Consider the following 12893-nt stretch of genomic DNA (forward strand, 5'->3'; position numbering starts at 1 on the left):
GAGTCCCTTTCGGGGTGAGAAGGGTGGGATATAAATGTAGTAAATAAATGCAGTAAATAAATAATTAATTTTAGACTTAGGCTCGGCCAAAGTCTGACATGACTTGAAGGCACACAACAACAACAACAATCCTAATTAACTTGACTATCTCATTGGCCAGTAGCAGGCCCACACTTTCCATTGAAATCCTAATAGGTTTATGTTGGTTAAAATTGTTTTCATTTTTAAATATTGTATTCTATTTTTGTTGTTATTGCACTACAAATAAGACATGTGCAGTATGCATAGGAATTTGTTTGTATTTTTTTTTCAAATGATAATTCGGCCCCTCCACAGTCTGAAGGATTGTGGACCGGCCCTCTGCTTAAAAAGTTTGGGGACCCCTGTTTTAGACATTTACTCAAATCTGTTGTGCAGTGTTTACAGTGGATGCTTCAGTTGTACTTCATAAAAAAGATAATCAGCCTGTTTAGGAAGCCTTCCAAATGCTGATTAGTTATTGGTAAATGTTTGATTTTTATACCTTTTTTATACATCTATATATTCAGGGTAACAAAATTAAGAAGCCCTGAGCTAGAACAAGATTCTAATTCTTTCCCAGATCAAATTGGGACTGAAAAACTGCATTTTAATAATCCTTCTTCTCCATTTCCCCAAAGTCAGTAATGCTAAAAATACTCCTTGCTAGATAGTGAGCAAGAAGAAAAGGAAGGTTTGTCATGTGTCGAAAGATATTGTTAAAAGGAGCTTCTTTGTTGTTGACTGTATCACAGGATTTTCTTGGCAAGATTTATTTAGAAGTTGCCATTGCCTTCCTCTACAATGGAGAGAGTTGGATTTGCCCAAGATGAGTTTCCATGGCTGAGCACAGATTCGAACCCTAGTGTCATAGTTTAGTACTCACACCATTACACCATGCTGGCTCTCTGGAAGTGCTATAGGAAACAAATTACAGCATATTAGTCTGCAGACCAAATTGGTCAATTACTGAAATCTGGGAGAATGCTATCTTATTCCCCCTTAAATTGATTTTTAAAAAGTAAAACAAATTAAACACTTCTTTCTTGAAGAGCTTAATCTTTTGCCTTATGTCAGGCATACGAATATTCTCTGAAACTGGTTAAAATTCCTGCAAGTGTTTATGGTCTCTAGTTTTATGTTTGGTGCTGACAAATTGGAAACTGAAGTAGACAACAGCGGAATGATTTAGTCATATGTGTTAATAAACTCCCTCCTCTAGTGTGAAGTTGTGCTGACCTCGCATCAAAAGCCTCAGTGGATTGTAATGAAAATAGTCTCACTTAAACGGAAACAAAATGTGTTGGCAAATGTGTTGCCTGGACAGAATTGGAAGCAAAAGAAGGTTCGAAACTATGTATTTCTGAGTTAGTATTCTGCTTAGAATACCTTACAAGAACTGCAAAACTCTTTCTTTATGTTTTTATTTAATTCAAGTCTTTCTCATAACATTAAATATCCATGCAGCTTTAACTGTTTTTATTAGATTCAAACAGGAAAGGGAGAAAGGATGTGGGTTTTTATTAAAATAAATAACAACACTACATTATTTATTCTCTTCTGTTTAAAGGAATCTTTTATGAAAAAAGTTTTAAAAGGCAGATCAAATTCAATATATTTATAGTGCAGCAAACATATTGGCTTAATTGTTTGGGGATAAGCTAAAGCAATTTTATTCAGGGGAAAATGAAACATTAAGAGCCAACTGTTTTTGTTAGGCAGCACACAAAATATAGAAATTGGAGGCAGTTGAGGATTTTTTTTACAATCTGTGTTTGGAAGCAAACTAATCTAATGTGCACTTCCCAAAATAATGTGTGGACTGCAGGATGTTTATTTGAATGTTGTGATGCGGTGTTTTGAACCCCTTCCTCCACAAAAAGTTATAAAATAATATCGCATGATAATATTTAAAATAATCATAGTAGTAGTAAAACACATATGAATCATGTACAAGTTTTTGTGCAGATTTCTCACCATCTCAAAAATTAGAAATTACTATGCCAATGGGACTAAATCAACTTCCAGATGAACAGAAGCAAAACTGACACAGAAAGTGTACAAGCCGATCTATCATTTTCTAGTATAAACATCTCTGAACCTAAGAAGAGGCTTTTGCACTAGGAAACTGGCTAACCTGTGAATCGTTGTTTGTATGGAAGGCTATCTACATACTGTAGATCACTGCTATTCAGAGTGGTGGACCATGGACAAGAGCCCTTTCCTGAGTCATTGGCTTCTGGTTTCTGGAGAGTTTCCAGGAAAGAAAAAACCATTTTAGCTACTGGGAGCAAATATATTATCATTCCCTATAATACTGGGAAGAAGAAAAAACTAATTATTGGTCCTCCATCTAAGATAGTCTTATAAGCACTACTAGTCTAGATGATTCAGAACAGCTACAGCTACAGCTACATTAGAGACAATTCCATGGTCAAGATTTAGATATTTTTTTTGTTTTTAACTACTATAAAGCCAACTTGAACTTATGACGATTGCATGAATGAAAGACCTCCAAGTTTCTCTGTCATCAACAGCTCTGGTCAGGTCTTGTAGATGCAGGGCCATGGCATTCCTGGTTGATTTAGACTAGGGGTCCTTCTATACTGACCATATAATGCAGTTCAAAGCTGATTTGTGGCTACAGTGGCCAGAAAATGCACATCTACAAGTATGTAATGCATTAACAAAGTCTGAGAAAAGTTTGATTTCAGTCCAAAGGGTGCTACAGCAGATGCCAGTGTATCTCAGATCCAAGGTGAAATCAGCTCCACAAAATGCGGAGCGCATTATAAATAGCTGCCCCTGCTGACACACAGTAAAGAATCCTGAATGGGTTCAGCCAAAAAACACCTCAAGGGCATGCATGGTTGGGCAGAAGGGGGCTAATCAAACCCTTGGGAGTGATAAGTGATGATCTCTACTTTTAACTGTCACTTCCCCTTTTATAAAATCCCATATTCCGCTGGTGCGCTGATGTGTATCTCTCCAGGAAATAGGAGGGACCTACAAAGCAATTTTAAACCAGGTTCTGTGGTTAATGTAATCACCTTCCTGGCCTCAAACCAGTTCTGAACATGGCAATTTAATCATTCCCATCAGCACTAATTTCTCCCAAATCAGTTATATCAGAATTATAGCGTCAGTGTAGAAATTTGTCAAATTTAGAATTTGATATTTGTTTTCATTATATCAAGTTAGATCTGACTTAGTTTCTAATGAGTTCAGTGGAATTTATTTTCAATTAAGTTATGTTGCATTCATAAGATATTCCTAAGTAGTTAACCTGTTTCTATATTCTCTGTTTTTATGGGTCAGGACTCATGCAAATAGAGTAGTTTACCTGTCATGATTATCAGTGGCTAGAAATATGTAAACCACTCACTTTGGAATGGTTTATTTCTTAATTTTTGTATGTCTGTGTAAAAAAGGTCCTTATAGAATTGTATTAACCTAAATAATTACATTTGGATCTGTGTATCATCTTGTGTAACAACTGAATGCACTGATTATTGTATTTTTTGAGATGACAGACAATAAAGTTAATCATACTACCTTCCTTAGTATTCAGTGACAGAAATGAATTTTCAAATGGATATAGAAAGGCACAGAGGCTAGAAAAAATTGAGAGAGCTTACATAATGTACTGTACATTATATTTTATAGAACACATTTTATTTTCTATAGCCTTCCGAATTAATTTGATTCTATATGCAAAACATAGGGAGGTTTCCTTCAAGTGATTGTTACAAAAGTGAGAACTGATTGATGTTAAATTTTGCAAATAATAGTCATTATTTTAAAAAGCCATATAGAAATGTCTCTGGTCTTCAAAGAGACTAAGATACAAAATGAATGTGATTCCTTTCATAAGACAGAAATAAAAATTGTATTGGAAATGTCATTCTTAATATATAAGCCCCATTTCACAGTCATACATCTAAAACCTACACCCCTTTATGGTAAAATAAATAATCTGAAAATGAATGTTGCTAATAAGATGCCTATATTTATTTAATTTTCTATAGCATCTCAAAAGTGTATGAGTGCTATAAAAGATAATAGATATTCATAGAAGGAGCAGAAGTATTAACAGCGGGATAGTACATAGGTTCTATTATTTTCTGTTTTGCAATACATTAAACTCTTAATTTTAGAGGTTGGGCAACACAAGTGTGATAAACATAAAATGAAAGAGGTTGAAGAGTTAGTGATTAATCGCATGCTTTGAATGCAAACGGTGATGAAGCTGACTTCTGTATTGGCTGGAGGTTCCTCCAGGCAGAGTAAACAGTAACAGGGAAGTAACAGTATAAACAAATATAAGGAAATGCCCTATCAATTTCAACTGCATATTAAATATAATGGTTCTGTACTGGTGAACTACAGCTCTCATCAAAGTTAAGGGTGATGGGATGTGCAGTCAAAAGAATAATTGGGAGCTGCATATCACTTGTAATAGGCCTTGATTGTCACCTGTAATTATGAACATCCCAAAAATCCTATTTTATAGTAAATGCATCCTATATCTATGCGATAACCAGGGTAGGATAAATGAATTTCTTGATGTTATGTGTCTTCAAGTTATTTCTGATGTATAGTCATCCTATGATGAACATTTCATGTTTTTACAATATTTGTGCAGAGTGAGGATTTATCAGCTTCTTCTGAGATTGTGAATGTGTGACTTGTTTTAATGACTGTGTGGATGTTCAGTCATTGTTCCCTCAGAGTCCTAGTCTGACATTCATACCACTCCACAATGCTCTCACACCAAAGTAACTTCCCAGCTCTGTTTTTTTCCTGATCTAAGAATATTCTGGGGTTTTTAAAATGAGCCAGTGCTTTGATTTAATGAATAAAACCTACTTTTCAAGTACAGTAGAGTCTCACTTATCCAACACTCGCTTATCCAACGTTCTGGATTATCCAACGCATTTTTGTAGTCAATGTTTTCAATACATCATGATATTTTGGTGCTAAATTCATAAATACAGTAATTACTACATAGAATTACTGTGTATTGAACTACCTTTTCTGTCAAATTTGTTGTATAACATGATGTTTTGGTGCTTAATTTGTAAAATAATAACCTAATTTGATGTTTAATAGGCTTTTTCCTAATCTCTCCTTATTATCCAACATATTCACTTATCCAACGTTCTGCCGGCCCGTTTACGTTGGATAAGCGAGACTCTACTGTATGTTGTTTTCCTTTTTTTTTTTAAAGTTCTTTGACTGACTTTCATTGTCATGCTTTCTTGTCTGCCACACAGGTCCAATGGCCACCTAACTAGTGTGCATTCCCCAAATGAGATGGCATGGCTCTGGAACTTTGCCAATAAGCAGTCATTTTGGATTGGTGAGTAGATGTTTTACAGTATAGTACTGCACAATCTTTAGAGTGCATTTGCTGATATTAAAAACAATTAAATAATAAATTTGCATAACTTCATTTTTCATCTAGTAAACAGAGTAGTGCTATGTGTACATTTGAGTCTTTGTAGTGTGTTGCTTTAGATTGTTACAAACACCTGGATTACAGAGACTGTGGGAATATTACTTTGGGTTAATTCCCAGTATCATGAAACTATCATTGCCAGCATTTAAATGCCTAAAAATGCTGGAAGCTGTGGTCCAGAAAACGAACCATCTCAGATTCTGAATGTATTGGGTTCAGTATCGTTTTTGCTGATCCTTGGTTTAGGTTGATGCTGTTTAGATACCAGAAATAATAAAATATTTTCTCCGTTTGAGCTATAACTTTTCACGTAATTGCCTTTCAATTTTGGTAGCTGTCCAGTTTCTCTGAAGGTCAAGCATATAGTACGTATGATATCTACGTATATGATTCTGTATCAGTTGGATTTATACCCAAATGCATGTGTATAGTATTTCCCCAAAGATTCAGTATCTCAGTATTGGGGATGATGTGTAAATCTATCCTTCTTACTCATGTCAATCAAATATGTATTTACAGTAAATCTGACCAATGTTCAATGTAGCCTCAAGCAGCTGTACTCAAAGAGGTAGTCTGTGTCAGTTTACCAGCTATTTTTCTTCCAATGTACACTGCATTTACTACAAAGATGGCAACAAGTGTAGTCAGATAACACAAATATAATGCTGGACCTTAGTCCACTGAGGAAACACCATGCTAGTCCCCCATCATAGGGCTTGCGATCCTGTCCCCAAGAAAATTATCTTCTCTGATTGGCAATAGGTTCCCAATGTTTCAGGCAAGGAATATTTACTAGGGCAGTTGACTGAAATCCTTAGAAACTGGAATGATCTGCTATTGAAGCAATGACTATCAACATAAGGTATACGCTCTGTCACTACTGTAATGTTTTTTTCTTTCCCAATTTGAAATGATTAATCATTGAAGCATGGGTTTACTAGAATAGGCTGACTCTTTACATTTTACTCATGAATAATGTCCTTATGAGATCATGAGGGATCTGTCTTATGAACTGCTTTATTTAAGTTGCCGAAGGTTTTCATGGCCAGGATCACAGGGTTGTTGTATGTATTCCGGGCTGTATGGCCATGTTCTAGAAGTATTCTCTCCTGACGTTTCGCCCACATCTATGGCAGGCATCCTCAGAGGTTGTGAGGCATGGAGAAACTAGGCAAGGAAGGTTAATATATATCTCTGGGAAGTCCAGGGTGTGAGAAGAGTTCTTCTCACACCCTGGGGCCAGGCTGTGGCGCAGGCTGGTGAGCAGCCTGCTGCAATAAATCACTCTGACCATGAGGTCATGAGTTCGAGACCAGCCCGTGGTGGGGTGAGCACCTGTCAATTAAAAAAAAATAGTCCCTGCTCGTTGCTGACCTAGCAACCCGAAAGATAGTTGCATCTATCAAGTAGGAAATAAGGTACCACTTATAAAGTGGGAAGGCAAGTTTAATTAATTTACAACGTTGGAATGAGGAAGTGCCGTCACAGTGGATGATGAAGCAGCTGCTCCCCCCTGTGGCCAGAATCGAACATCCTCTCAGGAGAAGGTTAAATTGCCTCTGCGTCTGTCTCTGTCTTGGTTCTATGTGTATATGGGCATTAAATGTTTGCCCTATATGTATATAATGTGATCCGCCCTGAGTCCCCTTCGGGGTGAGAAGGGCAGAATATAAATACTGTAAATAAATAAATAAATAAATAAATAAATTTGTTAGTTGGAATGTTGCGTGAATGTTGCAGTTAATCACTCTAATTAGCATTGGAAAGGTTCGTCTCTTGCCTGGAGGGCATCCTTTGTTCAGAGTCACAACCTTTGAGGATGCCTGCCATAGATGTGGGCGAAACGTCAGGAGAGAATACTTCTAGAACATGGCCATACAGCCCGGAATACATACAACAACCCTGCTTTATTTACGATCACAAAGACCCTAATGTAACTCCTGTCATTATTTTGTAGCACTGCTGTACACAATAGTTTCACAATTCCAATGTCTCCAATTTCAGGATTGAAAGAAGATAAAATGGGGAGCTGGGTGTGGAGTAATAACCGTCCAGTCACTTTCCATCACTTCAAACATGGGAAGGCAAGACCTCGCACGACCAATGAGCAGCGATGTGCTTTTGTCCAAATGGAGAAAAAATGGGCTACAAGAATATGTAGGCAGAGGCTGAATGGAAGATTTGTTTGCTCTATCCCTTCGGTAGCCTCTAACAACAAATTCTAGAATGGTAGCTGTAAAGTCAAACACCACATCAATTGTAAAACTGCTACATAAAAAAATATTATGTTCGACAGTGTTTCTGTTTAAGCAACAGGCTGGTCAGCTCTGCATAGATCATGTTTTGCCAGATCCAGATGTTTAATTAATAAAACCTAGAGAGCAAAGTCTGAAAAAGCCTCTTGGAAACTGTCTGGATTATAACCAACCTGTATTCCTTGCTTTCACTTCTAGAATAAAAGAGGTCCCAAAGTCAGGACTAGCATTAGTTTTCCTTTTGACAATGTTCTGTACGTCATTGTAAAATAAAGGGAAAACACTTGCTGACATTGGTAGTTTACTGGCATAGGAAAGCATGAAACAAAGCAAAGATAAATAAATAAATAAATAAATAATGATATTCAAATATGCAATTATTATATAACTCAGAATGAGGGCCAATAGTTTGAATCATTGTTCATTTGGAAAGAACATAAGGAATCTTTTATGTGGAATGAGCACGGATGGGGGGGTCTTGACCATACTGAAAGCTTTAAATTACTCCTGGATACTTGGTTTTTAGAAACACTGCAGCTTATCTTATTGGTAATAAAATTTGGTCTCTACTAAAATTGCCTACCCTGGGATAAAAGGAAGGACCTTCTGCACTCATTATTTCATTGGTCAGGATCTTCACTATCTAAAAAAAGCTTTGATCTAAACTATCTGTTCAACATTAAAGCATTTGTTTATGTGAACACTAGACCTTTCATATTGATATATTTCTGTGTGATTTCAAATTGCCTATTGACTGATCTCATGAATTTAGGGTTTTATTAGGCAAGGAATACTCAGAGATAAATTTGCCCATCCTCTGAAATATAGCCCATGGCAACTGTTATTCATTAGTCACCTACCATTCAAGTCCCTACAAGGGCTTACCTTGCTTAATTTTCAATATCAGATGGATCTGATGCCTTTAGAATATGTATGTCTGTACCCACCAAACTTTAGAAACCTTAATATAGTAGATAGGTTATTATCACATTAGGTTTTCTAACCATTTGTCAAAACTAACAAAATCAGCTATTTTTTGCTTTCTGTTATTATAAAATCTCTGTTGAACAAGATCATTTCATCCTTCCAGCTTTAGAGAGGCTATATCAATAAAGTGTTCTCTTTCAATGAAGTTAATGGATTTGTCCCTGTTCATATAAACCTTGGCTCCATGTATGACTTGGAACTCCAGAGGCTGTTAAATTATGGCAGTATGATGTTTCTTGGGCTTGCACATTCTGTGCATAAATATAAATGCTGAAGGCCTTTTGAGAGAATGAAAAGTAAGCAAAGAGAAATGACACAAATCCAAGTTACGTATGTTATTTTCTTGGATGGTACTATTATAGCTGGTCGACAAATAAATCAGTAGCAGGGAAATAATTTCTATTGGGATGAGACAGATTAAAGCCCCATTCAATCGGACCTTAACTAAGTTTAGGAATGAAAATTACATTTCTATTACAAGTGGCCTTCCAATTTTCAGGTCTCCATCCTTATTATATATGTTGGTTACTGTAGTTAAATGCTTAGTAAATTGTCATTTTAATTTATATTCTACGTTCATTAAATATTATACATGTATATTATTGTATGAGTATATGTCATGTTTTAGTTATCTGCTTATGTTTTTGGATTGCATACATATAATATGTACAAGTAAAGGAACAGTACCTCCACTCACAATCTCTTGAAAGAGTCTTTCCTGAAATTTACCACAGAATTATTTTTTTGGACTCTGGTGAAAATTCTAAAAAATATCACATTGGCCTGTGCTTTGCCCCGGTGGTGAAGTGTGTTAAAGCACTGAGCTGCTGAACTTGCAGACCAAAAGGTCTCAGGTTCAAACCCCGGGAGCGGCGGGAGCGGCCGCTGTTAGCTCCAGCTTCTGCCAACCTAGCAGTTCGAAAACATGCAAATGTGAGTAGATCAATAGGTACCGCTCTGGCGGGAAGGTAACGGTGCTCCATGCAGTCATGCCGGCCACATGACCTTGGAGGTGTCTACGGACAATGCCGGCTCTTTGGCTTAGAAATGGAGATGAGCAGCAACCCCCAGAGTCAGACATGACTGGACTTAACGTCAGGGGAAATTTCCCTTTACCTTTTTACCTTAAACTAAAGAAGTACAAATCATTGCAAGAAAACAATGATTGCCTTTATACATTTTTATACATCAAGAGCCATAATTAATACAAAAACTATTTGACTTCTGGTTATATCAAAACAGTGAAAGAGCTCTGCATTTCAGGCCTAAACTAATTATTAGGATTTGCCAATACACTATTAGATTGAATGGAATAAAATTCAAGGACAAGAGCTGAGATGTTTGTCTGTGCTTTGTTGAAGGTGAAATCCCAAACAGTTAAGTGAAACTGGCATCCAGATGTTATTTTCATTTCAAATTCTGACCCATCTGCACATCTTTGTGACCCATTTGTCACAAAGACAGTTTGCAAAACAATAAACTTTTCTGTTATTTAAAAAAATATCTTTTTAACAAAGAAAATAGCAGAAAAGAAAAATGAATTATGGCATAAAATGTATGGAATGTAAAGGTTACTGAGAGCCTTTTTGGGAGTTTTGTGTGAAAAATATCTGAAATTTTAATAAACTATAAATTAAACTTGAGTCAAATAAAAAAGCCAATGTAATTTTGGGCTGCACCAACAGGTATATAGCATCCCAATCAAAGGACATACTATTAAGGCTGTGCAGAGATCCTTTTTCAAAATGGGCTCTGGGTGATTCAGCATTTTCGGCTACCAGATCGCCCATAACGGCATGGGCAGCGCAACCATTTGTTTTACATGGCTGAAGAAAACAGCTGCTTCCAGTTTTTTTCAGCTATACTTGGAGCATGGAGAGGCAGCCAGGTTTCCCTGTGAGGCTGTGAGCCCTGCTGCCTACCTGAGCCAATCAGAAGAAGAAAGCTGCTCACATGCTAACTAGCTCTGTCACTCCTCTTCGGATCACTTTGCTTGCTTTTGGACTCAAATAGAAGTAAGAACTTTTAAACTATAAGAGTGGTTGACAGTGGAATACTTTGTCTCATGTTGAAGAACTTTCCATCTTTAGAGATCTTTGAGCAGAGGTTGGATGAGCATCTTGCAGAGGTACTTTAATCTTATTATTATTATTATTATTAACAACAACAACAACAACAACAACAACAACAACAACAACAATTCTATTTCTTACCCACCTCTCCTGGTGGATTATAACTTAGCTAAAAACACAATCATTATATAAAATACACATATTAAAATGTATTTCAACAAAATGCATACATTAAAACACAGAGAATAAGGATCAAAATGCAGTGAACACAAGACATGAGTTTAAAATTCATGATTAGGTAGGGTTGGGTATCAGCCAAAACTGGCTGGGTATGACTGTTGAAAGAGATAGGGTTTCAGATGTGTTTCAAATTCTGACAGCTCATTTAGCTATTGGAGCTCTTCTGGCAGATCCTTCCACAGTCTTGGGGTAACTGATTAAAAGGTCCTCTGGGTGAGGGTCGCCAGTCGGGTTCTGGCAGGCTGGAGTAGCTGCCCCCCAGAGGACCTGTGTTCAGGGCTGATTGTATGGGAGAAGGTGGCCATGTAGGTAATCCAAACCCAAACCACATGGGCTTTCAAAGTCAAAGCCACCACTTTGTATTTTCCCCAGAAACTAATTAACAGCCAGTGGAATGATTTTAGCATGAGTGTAATATGTTCACTCCTGGATGTTCCTGGAATCAATCAGGCTGCAATATTTTGAACCAACTGGAGTTTCTGAACTTGGTACAAAGGTAGCCCAATGTAAAACATTGCAGAAGTCCAACCTTGAGGTTACCAGTGTGTGCACTACTATGTTTAGGTCCTCGAAATCTAGGAAAAGGCACAATTGGCATATCAGCTGAAGCTGGTAGTAATCACTCCTGACTGTTGTATCTGCCTGGGATGATGTTTGGAGAGACTGATCCAGGAACACTCCCAAGCTGCGAACAGTCTTTCAGGGGGGTGTAACCAGAACTGGTTGGCACACCTTCATCCCTAGGTTAGAACTCTTAATGGCAAGGACTTCTGTCTTGTCTAGATTTGGTTTCATTTTGTTTTACCTCATCCAGCCCATTACCTCCTCCTGGAATTCATTCAGAGGAGACACATTATCCTTAGCTGAGGCTGTTTTTGAAGGCATGGGGAAATATATTTGGGTGTCACCAGCATACTGATGACACCCAAATATACTTTAGTATTCCTGTATGGATGGGGTTGGACTAAGTGGCCTTTGTGGTCCTTTCTAGATTATTTTATTCTATTTGATATTTATTGTGTATTTGTTTGAAAGTCTGAAAAGAAAATATGCTGTCTTCCTCCATTACAGTGTTAGGTGGAATCATAACCTAGGGTTAGAGATCCGTAGCAACTTCATATTCATCTATTCACATATTTATGACAATTACCAAAATTTTAAATGTCCCCTCCTCCCACCCCACCTTAAAAGAAGCTACTCAAAATGATTGAGCCATGTTATGTTGGTAATCAGGATTTATCAGGATGAGTCTGCCAAAAAACACTTGTGACACCACAAATTGATTTAGGGAGGTAGCTGGAAACATCATCATCCTCCTATGTCCCAACCACCAGCAGAACAGGTCTCCAATGAAATAGTTGTTTGTTGTTAAGATTGATTTATGGAGTTGGGCCAGAAGACAATATTTTGTTATCCTGCTGTAACTATCTTGGCAATATAGGATATCAGCCATGGTTTGCATCATAGAATATTGGCAAAATATCCTGTTCTCAAATAAAATCGATACTGGTGGCAAGGAATAGTGACTTCTTTGGACAGCTACAGTATGGTAATATAATAATGAAATTCAAAAACCCTTTATAAATTCACACTTACAGCTGGCCAGTGTGCTGTAAATTTTAAATGCTACTTCACAGATTTGAAATGTGAATAACATTAATGCAATTAAGACCTGGGTTTTATCTTTTCTTCTAAATTTACCCTCCAATGTGTTGGACAGATGTGGTGTCAATTTGATATTTACCAGCAGATGTGCTGCTAACTACTTCTCCTGATAAAATCATTAAAATAAATGGAATTTTTCATAAATTTGTCTCTCTCACACGTACTCTCTGAGTCTATTCCCAGAGGGAGAGAAAA

At 37.0% G+C, this 12893-nt stretch overlaps 1 protein-coding gene across 5 annotated transcripts in view; it reads left to right on the top strand.

Moving 5' to 3' along the window:
• Window positions 1-9413, top strand: part of LOC100561497 (FRAS1-related extracellular matrix protein 1) — a 318227-nt gene extending 308814 nt beyond the window's left edge. For 4 of the 5 annotated variants that reach the window (XM_062979566.1, XM_008109356.3, XM_008109357.3 and 1 more), the window contains 2 exons: window positions 5295-5380; window positions 7484-9413. In XM_062979566.1, coding sequence (XP_062835636.1) covers window positions 5295-5380; window positions 7484-7704 — 307 coding nt within the window. In that variant the 3' untranslated portion in view covers window positions 7705-9413. The remainder of the gene's footprint in view (window positions 1-5294; window positions 5381-7483) is intronic. The other variant, XR_001730232.2, reaches the window with a different exon arrangement.
• The last annotated feature ends 3480 nt before the right edge of the window (window positions 9414-12893 follow it).

This window comes from Anolis carolinensis, chromosome 4, assembly GCF_035594765.1.
Source record: "Anolis carolinensis isolate JA03-04 chromosome 4, rAnoCar3.1.pri, whole genome shotgun sequence".
Classification (NCBI taxonomy): domain Eukaryota; kingdom Metazoa; phylum Chordata; class Lepidosauria; order Squamata; family Dactyloidae; genus Anolis; species Anolis carolinensis.